General features: G+C 53.8%; 2 protein-coding genes across 4 annotated transcripts in view; one reads left to right on the top strand and one right to left on the bottom strand.

The window, feature by feature from the left end:
* Positions 1-6290, top strand: part of STK25 (serine/threonine kinase 25) — a 28574-nt gene extending 22284 nt beyond the window's left edge. The window contains exon 14 of the transcript XR_005069873.1: positions 6281-6290. The gene's annotated coding sequence lies outside the window, so the exon portion shown is untranslated. The remainder of the gene's footprint in view (positions 1-6280) is intronic.
* Positions 1-23769, bottom strand: part of FARP2 (FERM, ARH/RhoGEF and pleckstrin domain protein 2) — an 86816-nt gene that overhangs the window by 11552 nt on the left and 51495 nt on the right. For all 3 annotated transcript variants that reach the window (XM_037069269.1, XM_037069267.1, XM_037069268.1), the window contains exons 14-19: positions 14610-14785; positions 9993-10082; positions 9263-9396; positions 8784-8865; positions 3442-3679; positions 791-921 (exon numbers count right to left, since the gene is read on the bottom strand). In XM_037069269.1, the coding sequence (XP_036925164.1) occupies positions 791-921; positions 3442-3679; positions 8784-8865; positions 9263-9396; positions 9993-10082; positions 14610-14785 (851 nt within the window). The remainder of the gene's footprint in view (positions 1-790; positions 922-3441; positions 3680-8783; positions 8866-9262; positions 9397-9992; positions 10083-14609; positions 14786-23769) is intronic.

A 23769-nucleotide genomic window follows, 5' to 3' on the forward strand; every position in this document is an offset into this window, starting at 1 on the left:
AGGCGGCCTGCACACGCCCAGTGACACGTGGGACATGCTTGACGCCAGCCCTCAGGGAAACGCAACCGCAGCTAGGAGAAGCCTGTCATGTGCACCATCCGATGGCTAGAACTGAAGAGGCAGAAAGTGTGGAGAAACTGGGACCTGCCTCACTCCTGCTGGGAATGAAAAACTGGAAAACTAGGGCACTCCCTCAAAATGTTAAACACAGACCTACACCAGAACCCAGGAATTCCATTCCCACACCCAGGAGAACTGAACACACTTGTCCACACACAAGTGTTCACAGCGGCATTAGGCACAGTAGCCAGCAAGGGACAGCCACCTGATGTCCATCAGCAGACAAAAGACAAACCGAATGTGCGGTGCCCAGAGAACAGGGCGCTGCGCAGCCGCAGAGCAAAGGGAGCACCGACACGCTGCAGTGTGGGTGAGTCCTGGAAACAGGAAGCTGAGTGAAAGCCAAAGGCCACATCCCGTAGGATTGTGATTGTGAGAAATGTCGACAGTAGGTAAATCCAGAGAGACAGAAAGCAGGACAGCAGCTCCAGGGACCAGGCACCAGGAACCAGGGATGGGGTTGGGGATGGGCAGTGACTGCTGACAGGTCTGGGGTTCTTCTCGATGGGACGAAATGTTCCGGAACTAGACAGTGGTGATGGCTGCACACCCTGTAAATGCACTAAAGCCACTACGTTGCGCACTTTGAAAGCGAGGGTTCTGTGGTACATGAGTTATACCTCAACCGAAACAACGAAGTAACCCACTCAAAAAGCCCCCGGCCACTCACCCTGCCTGGGGTGACGAGGCTCTCTACACCGACCAAGTCCCGCTGCAGCTCCGTCAGCTTCTGCAGGTTCTCCAGTCGGGCGAGGCTGTGCTGGAGCGTGCCGGTCACCTCTGTGATGACTTCAAGGGCGTCTGTGAGAGGAGACCCACGGCACAGGTGGCTGGGCAGGTGGGCCAGAGGTGGCACAGATCCCCCCCCAACTTTGTGACAGGAACTGGCATTTTAAAAGTCGGTTTTAATTCAAAAAACATTCTACTTAAACTCCACCCATGGTTTCTGACTGCCAGGCACAGCAAGTCCATGTTCTTGCAGATGAACCAAAACTTGGGTTTGTTTGGCCCAAACTGCTGACTGTCCAACACTGGAGTGTGGGGGAGAGAAAGAAGAGTCTCTGTAGATAGACTAACGTCGCGAGCATAGCAGTATTCCCTTCGTTATGGTTCAAACTGTAATTTGCACCTTCAACACATTTGTAATTTTCTCCTTGAATGGAGGAGTAGATGCATATCTTACAGTTCAAGCTGAGTTATGAAAATTTAGAATCAGGAAGGAAAACATATTCAGACGAGACATAAAGCCAGTCATTGAGAGTGGTCTGCAAAGCTCTGACCAGGCCACACGGGCCATAGCGGCTCGGCCAGACCTGGTCCTGCCCCCGGGTGCAGCGACCACGTCTTCCTCATCTCCTTGTCACAACACTCATGGAGACCCTGCCACCAAACTGCCTGGCCACAGCCCCCCGAGGTCCCACGGACCACAGCTGATGTCCAGCCCCACCCAGCTCCACGCCTTCTCAGCCCCAGCCCTGTGCGTCTGGTCAAGGGAGAGCTGTAACTGAGGGCTCCTGTCCTCGTCAGCAGAGGGGAAATGCCTGCCCACAGCTTCAGGAGGATAAGCCAGATAAGGAAGCACACGGCGAACTGGGATGTAGTGAGAGCCTCAGTGATGCCACCACAGGGGTGGACACCTGGAGCCGGCTCTGTGCAGACTCCCAACTCCCAGCCCCTCGTTGGCCTCACCATCTCTCAGAGCCCGAGAGACACGCTGTAGGCAGAGACTCTTTGCTCTGCTTCTTCACAGCAGGCTGCCCTGGATGGGCCCCAGTGCCACCTTGCCCTCGGATGCCGTGTGTATGGAGCGCAGGGCTGGAAGGTCTGGTTGCCACGTAGGCTCCACAGGGCCCTTGGCTGGCACTGGAAGCTGCCGGCCCTGGCGTGAGGCTGCTGCATGCGGTACCATCCAACCTGGGTCTCCCTGGGACCAGTGGGATGTTGACAAACCACAAACACTTAGCACCTGGCCAGCCCAGGCACAGCCCTTGGGAAACCCTTACTGATGAAGGATAAAATTACGATGCGTGGCCGGCTTCTCTGAGCCCCGACCTAAAGGTTCAAGCTCAAGCTCTTGGGAAGACCAAAAGGGCTGGTAACATCTGCACCCAATGGGCCTCTTCCTTGACCCTGTGGGTGGGTGGGTCTTGGTGGGAAGGGGTTCCAACTGCTGCTGTCAGCTGAGCCCTCCAGAAACACTGAAGTGACCGTCTCAGCTGCCAGTGGTCAGCACTAAGCTGAGCCAGCAATTTACAAAGCACCTGCAGAAACGCAGCCTCGTGTAGCCTTTGCATCAGCCCATGAGATGTGTTTTACTGAAGAGGAACCTGAGTAGTGTGTGTGTCCAGCCCTCTCCCTGGCATGGCCCCCGTCCCGTGACCTGGAGAGGGGGCCCCCAGTTCAGGGGGAGGCTGACAGAGGGCAGCATTTAATGTGCTCCACTTTTATTTCTGTGAAAATGCTTGGAAGAGTTTTTGACAATTGTGCCTTTTCCTTTTTAGCAAACTCGAACGTGAAACACTTGCTTTTAGGATGAAGGCAACACTGTGTGGTCCATTTGGTTTCTCCTATATCAGAGAGCATCCTGTTTATACCCACTTATGACTACGGGAGACCAGCTGGAGGGAAGTGCAGTCTTTCATCTTTTAGCGTTTTTAAAAAATAACATGAAACCCTTCAAGAATTCGCACGTCACCCTCGTGCAGGGGCTGCGATGCTCTGTCTCGCACCAGTTTTAGGACACGTGCTGCTGAAGTGAGCACCTGTCTTTCACTTTTAATCATGGTGGCGAATTCACTTGGAAAAACTTTCCAATAGACGGATTTCCCATGCTAAATTTATCCTACAACTAGAAGTCATATTGTAGGTTAAAAAATATCCATATTTGTTTTGTTTCTTCAACACAAAAAATGACAGACTCCATTTATGTCAGAAACTTCTAACTGGCCACTCTGTTTGAGTTTTAGAGCCAAGGCTTCCAGGACAGAATGCCTAGGGTAGTGGCTCACTCCAACCCCCAGTGCACTTGCTGGGGGCTCTGCCTTGGTCACAGTGTCCACTCCCTGTGACCCATCCAGGACCATCAGAGTCCTTCATTACACTCTTTGGATTTGGAGCGGAGAAGGGCCTTGCCCAGGGGTGGGGTGTGAAGGACAGACCCTGCTCAGACCCAGGGCCTGCTTGTCTCCATTAGCCAGAGGCGGGCAGGGGCCCTGGCCAGCTCTGACCACTGCACACTTGGCCTTCTACAGGGGACCACACACCCTGCCTTCAGGTTTGCCAAAGCCGCTCCCACGTCACAGCCCCGCTGGCCCCACTCACCGCGGCAGTCGGCGTAGTCGCGGTGCCCGGGCGCGTAGTGCCCGCACAGCCGCCCCAGCAGCAGGCGGTAGTGCACCAGCCGCTGGATGGGCTTCAGCAAGAACATGTTGAGAGGCAAGTAGCAGACTTTCTGGAGCTCGAACTCTTTGTACACTGCCTCTAGCTTCTTACAGCGTTTGGCTGTCTTTTCCAGTTCTGTCAGGACCTCATCATGCCTTTGGAAGTAGCCAGTAAACTGCTGTTGAGGCACAAAAGGGGGCTCTTTATGTTAGGACACCTGGGGCGGATGGCCAGTGGCGAACTGCCCGTCTGTCTGGCTCACCCAGTGTGGGTGTCACACACCAGCTGGAAATAACGGGTGCTTTCCAGCCTCGGTGGGGTCCGTCCTGCCCCATCTGAGACTCCACACAGGGCGTGTCCACAACAGTCACCGCCACACTCACTGCTGAGTGGACAGAGGGCTTTCCCTCCACCTGACCGTGAAAAGTTGTTTAAGTTTAGAGAGTGCTAGGGAAGAAGACAGAGGGAGCGGTTGACGCGAGAGAGAAATGACAGGTTGCCTCTCGCACACCCTCAACCAGGGACCGAACCTGCAACCCAGGCCTGTGCCCCAACTGAAAATCAAACTAGTGACCTCTCTGTTTATAGGACAATGCCCGACCCCACTGAGCCACAGCGGCCAGGGCTTTCCTTCCCACTTTATAGGAAGACCTGAGGCCCAGAGGGCTGTATGCGCCTCCTGTGGCTCAGCAAGTGAGCTCAGGGCAGGGAGCAAACACACTCAGCGGGCTCAGGGTGAAGGGCCAGCTCCGCCTCAGGCCTCGGAGACACTGTTCTACCCACACCCCGGCGTGCAGCCAAGCACAAGTCGGCCCAGGTACCGGAGAGAGGGGTTCATTACTCCTGACACTTTTGCAGCACAAATCCAAGTGTGTACCTGTATGGATTTGGAGTGTTTCACAGTCATATTAAACTCAACCAGTTCCTACTGTCTAGAAGGTTTCTAATATTAAATCAGTTTGTTTTAATGAACATTATAGATGACCTTTGTGGTACGATACACTCAATCAAACAGATTTATATATATTTTGATTTTAAATTTTTGTAAGTGTTTTGGGATAGGTAGAATTTAGTAATGAGCCACCTAGCTCAGAAAATCAAAAACATGTCAGGGTAGAAAATGGGGCTCTGAGCAGAATGGAGCTCTTCAAGCAGGGTGATCGATCTAAAGAGAAACAAGCAATCCTGTGGATCCCTCAGGTTTCTAGGCATGGACTGGGACCTGGGAGAATGCCAGGATCTGGCACGGTTGGGCCGAAGGTGGGATGGGCCTGGGGAGGAGGTGGCAGCCGGCCTGAGGAGTGGGGACAACAGTGAAGGTGTGAGAACGCTGAGTGATGCGAGCGGGAGACGGAGCCTGGAAGGCCTATCCCAGATCTGTTTGGGAAGAGGAACACCCTTGGGCAGTGACAGCGTCACCCTCTCATTCTAGCACTGTGATGACCTGTCCTGACGAGAAGACATCTCGCTTCCCCCATGGTGCTGATCTTGGGCTACCTAGAGTCACTCATTCCTTTTGCACTTTTCTTGGCACATTCTTTTCACAAAACTATTGCCTCTGAAGAAAATCCCTGACAACAGCCTTGACAGGCTCTGGGTGGCTGCTTCAGGCTGGCGAGCTCAGCAACAGCAGTAGCCACTGCACAGGGGCCGGCGGGGGGCTGGAGTCCCTGTGTGAATCACAGCATGGGCTTCGGGGGAGCCAACCTCAGCACATGCTTCCCCTCTGATGCAGTGCGGGGGGTCACAGCTTCCTGAGGAAAAACACGCTCTAAGGGGAACACCCTCAGGAGGGGACTGTTGTTCTGAGAAGAATGCTACTGCTCTGAGGCAAAGGCCTTCCTGAGGGGTTGCTGCTCGGAGGAAACATCCTTCTGAGGGTGATGCTATCCTGACAAAAATGCTGTCCTAAGGAGAATGCTGTCTTGAAGGCAATGCTGTACTGAGGAAAAGAATGCTCTAAGGGGAACGCTGCCCCGCGCGGAGCACTGCCTTGGAGGGTTGCAGTACTCACAGTAGGCTGCCCTGAGGGAAGGCTGCTCTGAGGGGACACTATTCTGAAAGAAAGGAGTTTCTGGGGAGGACCCTGCACTGCGGTGAATACTGCTCTGAGGGAGAGGCTGTCCCGAGTGGACTGATGTCCTGAAGGAACACTATTCTGAAGGGAGCACAACTCAGGGGGGAATGATATCCTGAGGAAAATGCCGCTCTGAGTATAATGCCATCAGTCTGGAGGGAACACCGCACTGAGAGGACTCTGTCTCTAAAGTACAAAGACTACGCCCTGGCTGGTGTGGCTCAGTGGATTGAGCGCGGGCCTGCGGGCCACACGATTGCGGTTCGATTCCCGGTCAGGCCACATGCCTGGGTTGCGGGCCAGTTCCCAGCAGGGGACGCACGAGAGGCAACCATACGTTGATGTTTCTCTCCTCTCCTCCCCTTCCCCTCTGAAGATAAATAAATAAAATCTTAAAAAATAAATAAAGTACAAAGACTAGATGGGAACACTGTCCTAAGTGGATGTCTACTCTGAGGCGAACACCATCCTGTAAGGAATGTTGCTCTGAGGGGAATGGCTCCTGATAGAAACTGCTTCCTGAGGCCGATGCTGCCCGTCCTGATGGGTACCTAACCTCAAGGAATACTTATTGGGGAACCTTGCTCCGAGGAAAATATTGTCCGTACAGAAAAGCAGTCTTGAGGGGGAATGCTGATCAGAGGAGAATGAAAATCTGAATGAAACTGCAGGTCCTGAGGGGTCAATGCTCTGAGGAGAAAGCTGTGCGGAGAGGTGCACCATCCTGAGGGGAACGCTCTTCTGAGATTGCAGCCCTGAGGGGAGACGTTGCTCTTAAAACACTGTTCTAATGGGGACACTGTCCAGAGCAAATGCAGCTGGGAGAGGAACACTGTCCTGAGAGAAATAATGTCCTGAGGTGAATGATACTGAATGTTCTCAGGGGAAGGCGGCTCGGAAGGAACCCTGTGCTGACTGGTGCTGCTGCGGGGAAGGCGGTCTGGATGGGAATGAGGATGCTCTGAGGGCATGGGTGGTCTGAGAGGAATGCTGCCGTGGGGAGAATACTGTGCCCAGGGAAACTCTGTGCTGAGGCAAATTCCATTCTGAATTCTGTGCCCTTCTCAGGGGAATGCTGACAGAAAGGGAACAAAAGCCTCAGCAGGATGTTGTCTAAGAAAAACATGGACCTCAAGGGAAAGCTGCTGTGAGGTCAGCAAAACCCTGACCTGAACCTGACTGAGGGCAACAAAGCTCTGAGGGGGCGCTGCCCTGAGGGAAATCCAGGCTTGAGGGGAATGACGGCAACACTGCCCTGAGGCAAGTTGCTGTCCTGAGAGGAAGGCTGCCCTGAGGGAAATGCCATCCTGAAGGAAATGCTGTGGTGAGGGGAATACCATCTCGAGGGGGACACTGCCCTGAAGTGAACGCTGTCCTCGGGTGAATACTGCCGAGGGGGTACACTGTCCAGAGGGGAACATTGGCCCGAGGGCAGATGCTGCCCTGACGACAAGGCTGTCCTGAGGGGGATACAGTCCTGAGGACAATGCTACCCTGAGGGGAATCACTGTTCTTTTGGGAACACTGCCCTTAGGGGATGCTGTTCAAGTGGACCGCTGTCCTGAAGGGAAGGCTGCCCTGAGGGGAACACTGCTCTGAAGGGAATTGTAACGGTGGGGCCCAAACAGGGGTTTGTAATGGGGTCCAGAACCCAGGGTGTCCAGGAAATATTAGAGAAGAACATATATATGATGTCCTCATCCCCACCAGTCTGAGCTGGGGGATGGGACATGGAGCAGGGCCCTGGAGAGCCGTTTTGCATAGCAACAGCTTTGCAGCTAACCTCTGGCATGGTCATTTAACATATCTACAGCCTTTAACTGGTTGCATAGATATGTTAAATACTGTGGCCACGCTTTGAGCCCAGGGAATGGGAGTAACTTCCACCCAGGATGTAACTGGGAAACAACTCCCCCTGGTTATAGCACCACCTGCGTGAGAGCTTGGAGATGACTGGCTCCACGCCGTGCCTGCCCGGACTTCCTATGGCAGCCCAGTAAAGCTGGAAGAATCCAGGAATGGTGGCAGGTGTAACCGATTGTGGGAGGAGTCGGAAATGGGGCTGCAGAGGAAGATGGGCACGGGCACTGAAACCCAGGCGTGGCAGCCATATCAGGTCAAGACCATGTGGTTTGGGCAAGAGTTAGGACCACACAGCTTGGGGGTGCTCCCGTTTGCCACGTGGCTGAGGCAGCAGGAGAGGCTTCGCCTGAAAGAAACGGGGTGTAAGGACTCTTGCTGCAGGGCCGCGAGAACGTGCCACACAGCTTTGGATAAACTGGAGATCGTGGTGGTGACACAGCTGAAGGTGCCGGGAGCCTGAATCACGGACTTGTACTTCTTTTCTGAGATACAGGAGCCCGGACTGGGCAGGGGGAGAAGGAAGGACTGTGTGTGGTCGTGGGTGCTCTAAAGCACTTTAGCATTTGAATGAAGACATTAAGTCACTACTCTAAGTCTCTATAGCTTTTTAAATAAATAATTCCTTTCCTTCTCACTAATCTCTGGCATCGAGAGACGTCTTTCCTCGGGCAGCGGGCACAGTGCACCTAGTTGGTGGGGCGGGACGCCTAGAGCAGAAGTGGGGGTCCTTCTGGTAACAGTGTTTCCAGAGTACATAGTTCGTCCCAGCCCCCGGGTCTGCTCTGTAATGGAGTCGATGTGCAGAGGTAAATGTCTGGCCCTGAAGGGAATCACTGTCCTGAGGGGGAAGCTGCCCTTACAGGAATTACTGTCCAGAGGGGAAGCTGTATGAGAGGGACACTGCCCTGAGGCGAATTGCTGTCCTGAGAGGAAGGTTGCCCTGAGGGAAATGCTATCCTGAAGGAAATGCTGTCATGAGGGGAATACCATCTTGAGGGGACATGGCTTGAAGGGAACACTGCCCTGAGGGGAACAGTGTACTTAGGGGAACACTTTTTGAGGGGGTCACTGTCCTGAGAGGAATGCTGCCCTTAGGGGACGCTGCCCCGATGGGAATCCCCAGAGAGGAATGGTTGTCCTGAGGGGCAGCTCCTCTGAGGCAAATCGCTGTCCTGAGGGAAATGCTATCCTGAAGGAAATGCCGTGGTGAGGGGAATACCGTCTTCAGGGGGACACTGCCCTGAGGGGTATCGCTGCCCTGCGCGTGATGCTGCTGTGAGGGCTACACTGGTGTTGGACAGTCAATTCCTGGGTCCACAGGCACCACAGAAATCGGTGCTACCTTTAACTGATGCATGTTCCTAAGCAAGATGTCTCCGATTCGCTGATTATCGCCAATGGCAAAGGCACTGGAAGGTCCTTCCCTGGAATAGAGATGGACAAATATGATCAAAACCGGAGAAAGCTAGGGAGACACACTGTGACAATCTGGGGCAATCAGCTGTTGCAGTCATAGCCAGAACAACAACGAGATGCTTCATGGTGGAGACCTATTCTTGACAGAAACCCTCATTACATGTTGGCCTTCTGTACAAGACAGTCATCAGGCAACAACAGAATCGTATACTTTTAACTTGTTTCATTCTTCCGAAAATGATGAGTAAAAGTGATTGTTCTGTGTCTACTCCTCCCCACAAGTTTAAAAAATATATCTCAGTGAAATAACGGTTCTTGTGAATAAAATTTCTAATGGAAGTTCCTGAAAGCAGTGATGGGGAAGGAGGAGGGGCTGCCGTGGGCGGATGCAGGGGCACCCGTTACCAGAGTGCCAGCCGCTGTTCCACCTCTCGTAGGAAGCCTCTGTGGAATTCGTAGATGGGGTCTATGTTGGAGAAGAGCAGGGTCATCAGGTCTGCAGGCATGGCATCCTCCTTGACCACTGCGCTGCGGAACCACTGCGGGAAGAGCTCATTGTGACTGAGGGATATCCCCCATGAGGGTCTGTGGCCATTGCACACCCAGCCCTGATCCCAGAGTCTCCACGAGGAGCGCTCAAACCACTGCTTTGTTTGTCCTCTGGACTGGCCACCAAGTTTTCACAATACAAGAGAACAATTCTGGATGAAAAGTTTCAAATAGATACATTTCCAGTTTTAACCAATACTTTGACCTGAGTTAGACATTCTTTAAGGCAAATATGTTTCACAGAACAAATACATTTAGATCTCATAATGGCAGAGAACTCTTTCTTAGGAGCGCTCTTCTGTCTCTGGTTTAGAGTTAAGAAGTGTTAAGAAAATCAGAGTAATAGCTCTGGCTGGTGTAGCTCAGTGGATTGAGCGCTGGCCTGCAAACCAAAAGGTCATCGGTTTGATTCCCAGTCAGGGCACATGCCTGGGTTGCTGGCAAGGTGCTCAGTAGGGGGCGCATGAGAGTCAACCACACATCTAAGTTTCTCTGCCTTTCTCTCTCCCTTCCCTCTCTCTAAAAAGATATAAATAACATTTAAATAAAAAGAAAATCAAAGTAATAAAGAACTTAGTTTTCATACCACAGTAATAACTTCTAAATCCTTCAGGTATGTTCGTTCTGTAGCAAGAATCTCCTTTGCTATGAAATAGGATTCATCCGCTCCTGGGCACTACAAGAAGCACAGATGGTGAGCACGTGTCTGTTGGCCACATCACCAATGTTCACAATCGCATTCTTCTGCTCAAGTTAACATTGTCACACAGTTTCATCCATAATTCCTAAAAAGATTTCCTTCTGGGTAAAAACATAAGTTCAATTGTAACTCTTTCACTTGCTTTTGTCATTTATGTTATTTGTTTGAGAAAAGAAATGCTGTTCAAATAAATATCAACATATACTGAAGTTTATTATTGGTTTTGTGATGAAATGCTTGTTCAGATATCACTACTAGGAGTGTAGCTGGTTAACACACAGACACTTGAGTGTGTATATATGTGTATATGCAGCTGTAAACAATTAAGCCTAACTCACAAAAAATCATTAAAATTGTCAGTATGCAATCTAGCTGTGCCCTATGTTAGAGCACTAGGTGGTTGACACACTCAGAGGGCCAGAGACGGCCTGGCTCTGGAGCTCTTAAATCCCCATCAGGGCCTCTGCCAGACGTGCAGATGCCAACAGGTAAGCCAGCGAGGGTGGGACCCTCTGGAGCAGGAAGGGCCACACTGCACACCTGGGTACCTGGGTACCCCCACACCCAGTGCCCAGCTCTCAGCATTCCAGCTCAATGGGATTCTCCATTCTTCCCCAGCTGGAAGACAGTGGTCCTGCTCTGTACCTGCATGCTTGCAAGGCTGCTTGCTGCTCCATCAGGCTGAGGACTTTTGAGGTCAACTGTCCTCCTGTCTGCCATGCAAAAACCTATGAGGCATGTGCCAGAGGCACCTGGGATGGGCCCAGGAACACAGGTCCCTGTCCTGGCGCTGATGCCCAGAGGCATGGCACAGGCTAATGGGAAGTCACCCAGCACCGCAGAGAAGTGCTCTGGACACAAAGCAGAGCAGGAGGGGGTGGGGCAGTCACGGCCTCTAGAGCAGGGGAGTCCAAACTTTTGGTGTTTCTGGGCCACACACTAAATACGTTGTGACACATAATCACACACAAAAAATCTCATAATGTTTTAAGTAAATTTACAATTTTGTGTTGGGCTGCATTCATAGCCATCCTGGGCTGCATGCGGCCCGTGGGCCGTAGGTTGGACACCCCTGCTCTAGAGAGTAGACAGGCTGCCTGTGGAGAGGGTGGGGCTGGAGGCTGGGGAGTGGGAGACAGGTCAGAGGATCAAGGTCAAGGGTGGGTACAAAGTGGGCGAACTGGCCACTGGCAGGAACACGGGGTCTTGGGGTGGCGCAGGCTGGGGGGACCCCGCTCCTCAGAGGCCTCTTCCCACCCTGGCTGGACGACATGGGGTGGGAGTGGCAAGATGAGGAGTGGGGACCCTGGATACACTCTCACGGTCAAGTTTTGATGTGGGTGGAGGTTTGAGTTTCCTCCATGAAGGAGGCAAGGATGACTGCGATTTTGGACCCAAGTCATTGGGAAAGAGCTGCTGAACCCTGCAGGTGACAGGTCTGGGGAGGAAAGTCGGGGTCCGGCTGGCACCTGGGGAGTTGATGCGCTTTGTTGTGATGCCAGGGAGAAGCAGGCTGGTACAGGGTCTGCAGCCAAGAGTGGGGGCTGGGCCTGAGGCCGACCTCTGGGGCCGCATCATCTCCCCTGTGACCCCATGCCTAGATGAAGTTTAGGAGAGGTGATGACAAAGGCACGTTCTTCTTGCGAGCCCCGGAGCCCACGGTGCGACTGGCCACTGTTGGGCATGGACGTCTCTGCCCCCAGGGACAGTCCGCGCGCCCAGTGCCTTTCAGAGCCCCTGTCCTGCTGTCCTCCCCCCGAAACGCTGTGTGTGGAAGTCTGCTGGCTACTCCCCACACTGGCTCTTCCCCAGCAACTGACTCAGTGGGAGCCGCCACGAGAGCCTCCTCTGCGGTCACAGGTGCTGCGACCTGGCGGCCTTTCCCTGGAGTCCCGAGGCCTGGTGTCCAGGGCTTGGCCCTCCCTCTTCTCCACAGAGCAGCAGGGTCGCCTTCCCATTTTTTTCCTTTTTTTGGCTTCATGCTATTAAAAAATGACTTTTTCAAATCTAAACTAAGTTTTTTTTGAGTAAGATCTCTTTAAAGTGCTGTGTCTCCACCTGAGCTTCACATGCCCAGTGAGCTCCGTGGGTATGAGCTGCCCCGAGAGGCCCACATTCCCGGGCTGGGAGGCCCAGCCCCCTGCGGCCAGCCTAGGGCTTCCCGACTGCTGCGCTCGGCCCGCCGTCCCGTTCTAACCCTGAGTGCCCGCCGAACACACAGGTCACCAGGGCCCTAGACCACGCCCTCCCAGGACAGTGGAGGTGCTCAGACACACAACCACCGCCACACCCCTGATGGATCACGGCAGTGTCGCCGGTGCCGCCAGGCAGTGACGGGGAGACTCTAGGAGGGGGGCAGTTGGGGCCGGCCTGTGCCTGGCACGCAGGAAACTCCTCAGCGGGGAGAAGGCAGGGCAGTCCACCCACACCGGGCCGGGTGGTGGGAGGGGACGCCCAGGAGAGGACCGTGTTTCCTGCTGATGCCTGCCACCTGTCTTTGAAGAAAGCAGCCGAGCGCCCGAGCGTGGTGTCCTGGCCGCTTCCTGCAGCCTCACACCTGTGTGTGGAGAGAAGCACTGGCCACCTTCAGCTGTCACACCTTTTGAATGTTGTCGGCCTCACCAATTTCTACCAGAAGGAGGAGAACAGCGCACCAAGTGAGCGATGCTGGTGACGGGGGGATTCTGGGAGTAAGCCTCAAGCGTGTTCCTAAGGGATGGTCGCAGCCCCCGTCCCTCCGCACAGCGGAGCAGCCCCCGCACACACCCTGGGCACACCCAGGGGCTGAGGAGCTCAGGCTGCCCGGGGCCTGCCAGGGGGTCAGCAGAAAACCTGGGGGCTGGGGCCTCACTGGGGACGCCGATCCACAGAGCTGGCGCAAAGCCTAGCTGGTCCCTCTCCAGCACGCCCACGTTTGCTCTGGGTCAGCCTCTGGGCTGGGGGCAGAGGTGAGGAAAGTGCCAGGAGCCCACTATGCTCGACCCTGGCTGTTATACGTGGCCTGGGACACACGGCATCACAGCCTCACACGGCTGGAAGCCAGGATGCAGCAGGGGTGAGAAGGGAGGGGAAGGGTCCCACTCTGTGAGGTACCTACCTACACAGTGACTACCAGGTCTGGGTAACAAAGGCCACAGCCCCCCACCAGCAGCCCAGGTCCCCTCAAGTGTCAGGCATCAGAGGTCATCACCTACACAACCACCTGAAGATCAACTACTATATTCATACAGAAAGTAGCAAATTATAATTTGGTGTTTTAAACAGTTTTCCTCCAAGCCCCTTTTGTTACGTCATCAAAGCAACATGGCCAAGCCGGAGGCCTGAGGGCTGGGGCTGCCCGCTGTCCTCAAGGCCCTGACCACAAGGGGGAGGGTCTGCAGCTGGAAGCCACGAGGCACTCACACCTCATAAAATGGCAGGCTTTCCATGCTGGGGCTCGTGTCCCTGAAGTGGGCCCCGGGGACCTGGCCCAAGGACAGGAGTCTGCAGGGGGGCTCCCTGACCGGGGAAGGGCTCCGCCCCACTGCTGAGGAATCTCGGTGGCCCCGATGCAGCTGCTCTCTGGCCAGCTGAGGAGGAAACACACGGGGTGCCAGGTGGTCACGACGACAGCTGCCCGTGGGACAGACACCTGCGAGGCAGGGGCCCACGAGTTGGGCCCAGCCCAGCCCATCTGCCTTCAGGGCTGTGGCCCAGGGGCCTCCATGCTGTGCAGGGGCACAGACGGATGGTTCCTGGCTTTGTCCTCTCCACGGCACTCCGGGGCCCACAGTCCACAGCCCATTATTTTAACCACTCTCTTCCCAAAACATCAAACTCCCCAGACCCTTTGTCCTCCCTCATGTGCCCCCCCCAAACCATCTCACCCCGACTGCCTCAACCATGACACAGCCCAGGGCCATGAGAGAAGTGGCCAGGAGGCCACCATGCCACCACCTCTGGCCATCACCTTGTTCTTGAACCCTGCACTCTCTACCTGGCTTGGGGGCACCTGCCCCACTCCCATCCCTGACGACAGACAGAAACCTGCAGGAAGTTCACCTCCAGTTTCCACCCTAAATCCACCCCCACACTCCCCACCCCTGGCAACAACACTCAAGGAGACACCTCCAGCACCCACTCATCCAACAGCCCCTGCGCCTCCCCTGCCCAGGACAGGACAGGTCCCCAGCAACACCCCCCCGCACACCAGACCTCCCCCAGTTATGGGGTGAGGGCTCCCCAAAGCCTGCCCGCTCCACATCCCTGGGACCCAGCCCCGCACTTGGAGTCCGCCGTGTTTGCCAGGCACCCTTACGAAGGTTCTGGAAGTGTCCGAAAGTCGCAGGATTCCAGGACGCGGTTTCTCTAGGGAAGCCAGCCCACCCTCTCCTTCTGCTCAGCAGGCCCAGGCGCAGGGATGCGTGCACAGAGCCCCAGAGCCTCCCTGGCCCAGGCTTCCCCGCCGAAGGTTTACACACCCAGGCCCACCAGCATCAAACCCTCTGCTTGGGGTGTGCCCACCTTGTGTTTCAGCTCCTCATCGTCCATCCTGGTTCCGCCGGCGTCGCTAAGACCAGGGCTCAGGAGTGGGAAGGAGCCCTGCTCAGCTGGGCCCAGAGTCACCTGAAATGCAGGGCTCAGGCTCAGTGGGCTCTTCTGGGTGGAGGGAGGAGGCTGAGGACTGTCCACGGAAAGGCCTGGAATTGAATGGGGCAGGGGACGAAGTGAGAAATGAGAAAGGACCAGGATGCGGGCCAGACACCACACTTCTTAGCAGGTGTTAGCCGACACCAGCCTTATACTGCTACAGCTGCTGGGCACTTTGGAAATTGTAAATAAGCTGCTACCACATGCAATTCTCAACATGACGCGCAGAGAACATGAGACAGGTTGATGGCTGACCAACCGGACTTCACAGACACCGGCCACAGGTGTCTGGACCCCAGGGCTCGGGTGCCCTAGAGATTTCTCTTTGCTCTGCAGAGGGGTGACTGGTAAAATCAGCCGCACAAGCCTGAGAGATGGGAGAGTCAGGGAGGGGCACCTTCTGCCCACGAATCAGAGACTGTCAAACTGGTGCTCACGTATCTGGAAGAGATGTCTATTGTAAGGCCGAATTCACCTCTCAGTCAGTAAAAAACAGCATCATGTAACATTACAACTAATTTTACTGTTTCCCAGTTCTTTGAATTTTTCATGAACAAAGATTTATTTTGGTTTTCTACAATTATACCATGAGTGATTAATACTTATTTTTTCCTTCTAGTTATAACCATGTTTGCTCTTGACTAGTCAGAAGCCAAAATTTGGGTCTTATTCTAAGGAGGCTAATGAAGAAGTACATTCTACCATATGTTTTGTAATAAATTCTCTTATCCATTCTTTTTTTACATTCTCAAATGTTTATTTCTAGTATCTTTCCATGCAAAATCAGTAACTATTGAATGCTGAATTTTCAAGATAACTTTAAAGCAGAGTTTTAAGAAGAAATTTAACTGTTGTTTAAAAGCTCCTTAAAACAGAAATTTGCCCTGGCTGGTGTAGCTCAGTGGATTGAGCGCCGGCCTGTGAACCAAAGGATCGTGCTTCAATTCCCAGTCAGGGCACTTGCCTGGGTTGCAGGCCAGTTCCCAGCAGGGGACGCACGAGAGGCAACCAACCTCTCTCCTTCCCTTCCCCTCTAAAGATAAATAAATAAAAAAATTTTAAAAACCCAGGAATTTACCTTAGTTTCTAAATGTATAGTGTGTTAACGCCCAAACTACCACTATTTCTAACCGATTTGGTCAGCTTACAAATGTCGGAACAGAAATAACTTGATTTGAGCCCGGATGCTGCTCACTCTGCCACGTGGCTTCAAAGCAAGACCCTCCGATATGACACCAGAGGCAGTCCCCTACAGGACCGGTTTATAAGCCGAATCTGGTGTGTTGGGCCTGAACCATGGAAGTGTGTGTAAGCAGGCAGGACGGCTCAGAGCAGTTTCGTGAACACCCGGCGTGTCTGCTTCCTGCTTCCGAGACAGGCATTGGCGACTGAACCAGGAGAGGCAGGCAGCCCTCTGAAGTGGCAGAGGACTGGAGGGGCCCTTTTTTCACATTGACAAATCTGGAGCTCGGATGCCATCGAGGTGCTTCCAAAGATGAACTGCCAATTTAAGGACAGCAATTCCCTCCGGAATTTCTCACAACCAACAGCTGAAAGCACGATGAAAAACACCCACTCCCACCAAAACACCTGGACAAGACAGGAAATTATTTGCCACCAGTTTATTAGAATTTGCTTTTATTATACATTTAAAATTTACCAAGTAACCTTAAAATAACAAAAAATTCCTCCACCTCTCCTCCCGTCCCAGGCTGGGCAGACTCTGCTGGTTCGGAAGGGCCCAAACCCAGCGCAGCCTCCCCACTGGAAAGGACGCAGGTGTCCAAAGATGAGCTATTCAGGGGTTGTCCCCAAAATCCTTTTCGTCCCTAATAAGCCCAAAATTGCGTAACGAGATACTTCCACACACTGAAAATTTAGGAGAAAAAGTCTAGAAATGACTGATCACTCATTATTTATTCTTCCCAACTGTACTGTCCAGATGTGAGATGCTGTACACTCACTGGTGTTGAAGGAAGTACAAGGTCACTGCCGAGTCTTCTGGCACTTCCCTCGGAGACAGGCGGTCAGTCCCACAGCAACGTACTGTGGGCAGGTTGCCAAAAAGTTGCTGCAAAACCTGACTTTATTTTTCGATAGCTGGTGAAGGCTGAGGAGACGGCGTGCCCACCGACGGACGCATGCATGGCGGGCCCCCTGCTTGGTCAGCCGGCGTGGGCTGGGAGAGGCAGCCGACTGCAGGGCGCAGCGCCCAGTAACCAGCCCCTCGGTGAAGAATGTGTGAAAGAGGAAATCCCTTCAGGACAGATCGCTCATTTGGAGGTTAGAAGTCATCATTCGATTGTTAGCACTGTCGATTCCTATTATTTCACAAAACAGTCAACTTACAATTTAGCAAACAGATTAGAAAGTACCCAAAACTGCCCTAAGTATGTTTTATTAAATCTATCAGCTACAGCACGATGTTACACATCATGCCTCCTTGACATCCTGTAAACACAAATCCTACGAGATGAGCCAACAAAAGTATCCCGGGAGGTACTTTTTCAAGCAAGTGGTTCACTGCCATCTGGGCTTTCGGAGTGACCCCCACGCCCCCACCCCACCCTGTGTGGCCAATCTTCCTATTGCGAGGGAGTCGCTAATGCACACTGCACACCTACAAACAAGTGTGCCTCGGCCTGGCAGGCGTCTCCCCAGAAGTGACGCTGGTGTGGCCCCAAGCGGCTGTCAGGCTGCCTTGGGGAACCCCGCCCATGTCCTCCAGGCACATGGGAGCACACAGGCAAAAGGCAGAGGACCCCAGAATTTTTAAAACGGTACACATCACGTTTTCGGTACCCCAGAACGTGGTCCGCTTTAACTGACGTGGTGAAGAATTAACCTTAAATTATTTGTAAAAACAGACCCCGTGTCTGTCCGAGGCCCTCTCCCCACAAGAGGCGGAAGAGCCAGCGTTGTTCTGAGTTTCCGAGCGCCTGCTACAGAGTCTCTTGGACACGGCGTGTGCTTCCAGCCCAGCCTGGCACCAGAGACGATGGAGTCCTTCAGTTGCAGACAGGGGATTTTCGGAAACCCTTCAACTTTTGAAATCTAGTTTCTGAAAACGACAGACACAAACAGTAGTTGTTTCTCTGGGTTTCTGCTGGAGCGGATCGCTGTCCGCCTGTTCACAGGCGGGCTCTGTTCTTAAAGCAGCAAGTCACAAAAAACACACGTAAAACTCGATTTCAAATGGTCAGCAGTGAGCACCTCTGGCAGCTCATTTTCTCTGTGGCATTCATCGCTTCCAAAAACTTCTTATAGTTCTTGGAATGTCATTGCCAAAAGCACAGTATCACACTTTTGTGCCTACCTTCCCTTTCTTCGTCTAACTAGGTGACGTAGGACAGATACCACATTTTGAGGTTAAGCTTACTTTTACCTTGCACTTTTAAATCCTCTTCTTCAAATCTCTGTAATAAATAATCTTGAAAAGTTCTGCCTAATACTGGAGGCAGAATGAGCTCCAGTTTGGAAGATTCAAGGTTAAACTGGAAGGTTAACTTGACAGCCTGAGGTGTGGGGTCTGGAAGCTCTTTCGGCTCGAACGACGCCTGTTAATCCGGTAAGGAAAAGGCTGGCTCGTCCAGAGAATCCAGGTAAGTGTGAGCTTGCCTCCGGGTTAGCACAAGACTATCTCGGGCTCCATTTTTGAACCAGATGTCACGAGTCACTTCACCCAAAGTTTGCCTCAAAGACAAAAGCAGGAGGCAGAGAAATGACTCCAGAGGGGCCCTCCTCTCAGTTCATCTCAGACTGTGTCTTCCGGCAACACCAGCTCCCTGTTCTTCTGCAAAAGGCAGGTGACACCTGACACAGGGGTGTGGCCGCTCTGTGGGGGGTGCCCATGAGCTCAGAGCGGTGCCGGGCACCAGGGCCCACGTGGCAGGCCCGGATACAGCTGTGGTGACCCGAAGTTCAGAGGGCAGTGCCTCCAAGAAGCATTTTTGGGGGTTTTCTTTCGATTTGTTCTAAGTAATCAAGACTCCTGAGAAGAAAAACAGGCACCCTAACCTACAAGAGAGACACTTGGCAACATCTGTCTGGTTCTGTGCCTGCCAGGCATGGGTGGCCCGGGGGACCCCCCATATCTTTGTTCTAATAAATGACACCTTCTGTCTCAAACTTTGAGAAGCTATGACTTATGAATCCTCTGAACTATTGGATGGATGGTGGCAAGGTCCCCGAAGCAAATTAACAATTCGAATAAACTAAATGTCGCCTGAAGCAATGTGCCTCAAATGTCAAGGCGGTGCAGTGGCAGCCGGCCAACAGGGCAGCCCACAGAGCAAGCAGAGACGTGCCTCTGAGCAGCTTTTAAAAACCCATGTCCACCACACGTGGTCTCTTCGGGGTCCACTTGCTATGTCCCCCTGGGCCCTGAGCTGGGGCACTGGGTATCGGTGGCCTCGGTCAGGGAGCAGGGCTGCCCAATGTGGGAGGGAATCTTCTCTAAGTGGGGAGTGACTGCCCACCTGGGGTCCTGGGGCGTCTGTGCCTATAGACACTCTCCCGAAGGGCACTGCCACCCAGCCTTGGTGCAGCACCTCCTACTCCCAGCCACACTGGGACCTTGGAAGCCAGGTAGGAGACCAGCGTCCCCCAGTCTCCACCTGTTCCCCCAGGCGTCTGACCTGCTCTCCCAAGATGCCCTGAGGCCTACGCTGGGAGGTGGGGGGCAGGGTATCACCAACCCCATGACCCTCCTGGGGCCGAGCGCAGGGACGGCTTCAGGGAGCCAGCAGGAAGCATGCTGGCCGAGCAGGAAACCAGTGCCAACATGGGGGAGAGGCTCTGAGCAGCGGCAGCAGCAGCACTCGGGGTCGGGAATCTCACAGCGAGGGTCTAGCCTACTGGAGGAGAGAGGCCGTACAGTCCTCCTTTTCAGATTAGAGACCGAGAGCGTGTGTTCTGTGCACAGGACAAGTCCAAGGTTCACCAGCAAGGCTGCAAACAGCAATGCCTTTGGCCACAGCCTCAGGCTCAGTGTGGGAAGAGCCACCCACAAGTGTGTCCAGACCCACGGGCCGCCTACAGAAAGCACTGAAGGGGAAGGAGGGCCGACACGGAGAAACGCACGCCGCGCCTTCAGGGTGGTTCCTGCCCACACCCGAACAGAAAATTGCAGTCATGGGGCCCGTTTGTTGCGCAGAAGCCGATGAGGTGAGAAACATCAGGGAAGATGTTAAAGATCCGTAGCTGAGCCTTGGCTGGTGTAGCTCAGTGGACTGAACGCGGGCCTGCAAACCAAAGGATCGCTGTTTGATTCCCAGGGCACATGCCTGGTTGCAGGCCAGTTCCCAGCAGGGAACCCATGAGAGGCAACCCCACATTGATATTTCTCTCCCTCTCTCCTTCCCTTCCCCTCTAAAGATAAATAAATAAAATCTTAAAAAAAAAATTCGTAGCTGTTTCAGGGACTCATTTAACATGTGAAATAATCTTGAATTATGTAAATCAAAACTGTAAGCAAGTAGAGGGAAAGAAAGCTAAAAGCCCATTTAAAAAGTCATAGTAAACATTTCCTTATTTTATTGAATAAACAATTAAAAAAATTTGAGTTAGTACATACCTGCAGATTTATAAATGGCAATTTCAATAGAAAACAAGCTTTATAAGCACCACAAACCAGGCAAAATAATGTCTCCTTAGAGAAAGAACAAGTTCACAGGGTAACGAACGGAACGCCAGATTCTTTTCTCTCCATTTTCTAAGGGAATGTGGCTGCTTCCACGCACAGACAGCACCTCGGGGCATGGCAGGACCTGTGTGATGCAAAGGGCTGACACTGGCCACCACAGCGAGCGGTGACAAGCTTTGTACCTTCAGGACAAGGGCCAAGCCAAACCCCGGCAAAGTAAGACTCCAGGACCTTGGAAACATATACTAAAATCCTTAATTTTAAGTGCCTGAGAAAGCATTAACATTGTTGTCTGTAAAGTAATTGTTCTAGTAATGGATTTCTTTAGGTTCTGTGAACCAAGAGGGAACGACCCTGCTGTGAAGGTGTGGGAATTGGCACCAGGTATCACCTGCATATCACAGGTAGGGGCGCAGCTAACATGCTGTCCCGTGCACCACACAGCCCACGCTGCAGCCCTGCACACCTCCCGGGCCCCGCCAGGCAGCAGGAGCAGAGAGCCTGCCCTGAGAGCAGAGCCCACGCAACTCAAAGGGCCTCTGTAAAGGGACATGACCCACAGGTTTAACTGTCTTCAGAATACGCCTTTTGGGGGTGCTGTTTTCACTGCCCATCTCTCTCTCGTTACTACTATTAGGGGAGCCCTGACCCGACTCCGCACTTGGAGGAAACAGGCACTCCGCTCCCGCGCACCGTATCCACTTGGCACAACGCTCTCCCCGGCACAGAGCGGTGCTGTGGTGACAGGCACATCGGCATGCGGGCTGGTGAGCGGCACCTGGATCTGAAAGCTTAAATGCAAAAATGGACTTGGTGGCCTATAAACATAAATATTCCGCGTGAAGCAGGGTGCCTGATTAGAGGAGGGCACAGTGGGGACAGCAGGCCCAGCCTGCTGGGGGGTGGAGGCAAGGGGACGGCGCTGGACGTGGGGCAGCTACCGTCGGGTGTGAGACTGAGCTCAACAGACCTCAACAGACCGAAAGCAAACTGTCAACACCTTGCAGGTACTTCTCAGTCACACACTCTCAGCAGCTGGCAACATGAATCCACACTCGTCTCCTTCAAGTCTGAACAACTACCGTGCTCAGGGGCCCGGGACCACCTGCCTCAGGCTGCAAGACACAGGGGCTTCTCACGATCAGCCACCATCGGGGGGCCCAGGGTCCCCCAGAGCCCCTCAGTCCGGGCTGTCATGGACATCTGAGTATTTACTGCAAACCATCTCTCACCGGGATGGAGCAGAACAAGGCCACCGCTGGAACGGCCCACCACAAGCAGAAAGCCATGATGTGGGCAGAAAACATGGCCCTTCAGGCCCGCTTGTCCTCTGTTCTTAGAGGAGTCCTTCTTGGGCGGGGCTACACTTTGCTCCCTCGGAAGTGAAGAGCCAGGAGCAGCGACCAGAGAAGCCACAGCTGACTCTGAAATAATTTCACTGTAAAGGAAAAGCCATGAACTTAAAAATATTAAGAACTCGTTGGAAAGTAAAATGTAAAACTTCATTGAGGTCTTATCAAACAGGTAACCCTTCATCAGCACAGTCCCCGTGTTCCACAAGTCACTGGCACAAAAGGGGGTCTTCTAGGGACAGGGGACCTGAGAGCTGCCAGCCACGTGTGGCAGGCAGACGCCCTCGGGACCTTGATGCGAGCAAGTCAGGCGGTATGCGCACTTCGGACGAGGGGTGAACGTGCGCCTGTCCTCACTGGTCTGGGTGGCTGTGAGTGGGTATGTCTCAGACAACGTGCAGAAGTTCAGGGGAAAGTGGTCAGCGAGCCAGGACCCCCGCGAAGTTCTGCAGAAGCAGGAGGAGGGGGCAGGGTGTGGTCCAGCTTCGGGAGGCAGAGTGCTCAGGGAAGGGTTTGGCCCCCTCCCTCCCTCCCTCCGGTAAACCCCCCACTGCCTGCATCGCTGGCTTAACCCCCTCTGGCCTCCCGCTCCCACAGGGGTGTGGGTCCCTGAAGGAAACAAGGACAACTCGCCAGGCAACAGCATCCTTGGGCTGCAGCGCACGCAGGACGTGGCAGCCCGCACAGGACGGCTGAGGCCCCAGGAAAGCACTCTAGGTGGAACGTGTTAACTGTCTTCACCAACCAACCCCAGGTTTGCTTTCTGAGAGACACAGAGGGAAAAACAAAACGTCCGAACATGCTTCTCTGATGAGTGGCCACCTTCCCCATCAGAGTTTGCCACACAGGTCAGCCAGCCACCTCGGGGCGACGGCCAAGTACCTGCAGCGCACAGGAGGGTGGAGCTGAGGGGCGGACAGCAGCCGATCACCCCAGATACCAGCCCAGTGACCAGGGCATGGGCCAGAAGGCAAGGCGGGTTAAGGCAGCTACAGAAGTGGGAAATGACTCAGAGCATTTAGCCCTAGCCCTGGGGATCCAGGGTTAGCACTGATGAGAAGGACAGACCATCACAACAGGCCCAGGGACATTCCAAGTTCCCGAGCACCTAGGGTCACACAGCAAGCCCACCCAGACCTAGACGCAGCCTCACAAGGAGCAGAGGCCAGAGGCTTAGAGTCACCTCAGGACTTGGAAGAAAACAGGCTCAGAACCTTTGAAAGTGGCATTGCAGTCCTAGGTGAGAGCAGGAAGGACGAACCACACAAACCCAGAAGACAGAATCGAATCCCAGCACAACCGGTGTGTGGCCGCAGTCTCCCTGCTGTCCGCGGATGGGCGTGCAGGGCACGGTGGGCCGTGGGCACCGCCCCTCTCACAGCAGCCTGGACTGGGCACCGTGGGCCTGCTGCTTCCACTGCCTGGGGATGGCCCATGTCCATGACGGGCCACAGACATGGCTGGCAACAAAATGTCACACAGCCCCTGTCCTACAAGGGACAATTCTCCTGAGGAGAGAGGGAGCCCCTCAACATTCAGGGCTCCCTGGGATGCCTGTTCATTTTAGCAAACAACCCACTCTGTCAATCCAAATGAAACGGTTCTGAAGCCAACCAGTGTGTCTGGTTTGGTTCTGCTTTTTCTACAAACACCTATGACACCCCACATTGGCTCAACAGAAGGGAACAGTTCAGTGGGGTCTTAACCAATCCTCTCCAGGCCCAGTGTCTAAACTCTCCCCGGGTCTGAAGTCACGAATGGGGTGGTGTCTTTGGCACTGAGACACCCGGCAGTCCCAGGGAACCTGCCACAAAGACGTGGCCTCCTCGGGACTCTGTGCAGTGGCTGGACAAGCCAGGCAAGGCCTCCGTCCTGATGAGGCTTGGCAGCGTGCCTCGTCTTAACAGGCAGCCCCAGGAGGCAGAAGACACACACTCTATCGCGGGTCCACACACGTCAGGGCTCTGTGATGTTCAAAGTGGGTGGCACCAGCTTTCAGCCGAATCGACGCTCAACCAGAAAAATAAAGCTGCAAGAC

Source organism: Sturnira hondurensis, unplaced genomic scaffold (genome assembly GCF_014824575.4).
Source record: "Sturnira hondurensis isolate 20B ecotype Veracruz unplaced genomic scaffold, ASM1482457v3 Scaffold0018493, whole genome shotgun sequence".
Lineage (NCBI taxonomy): Eukaryota > Metazoa > Chordata > Mammalia > Chiroptera > Phyllostomidae > Sturnira > Sturnira hondurensis.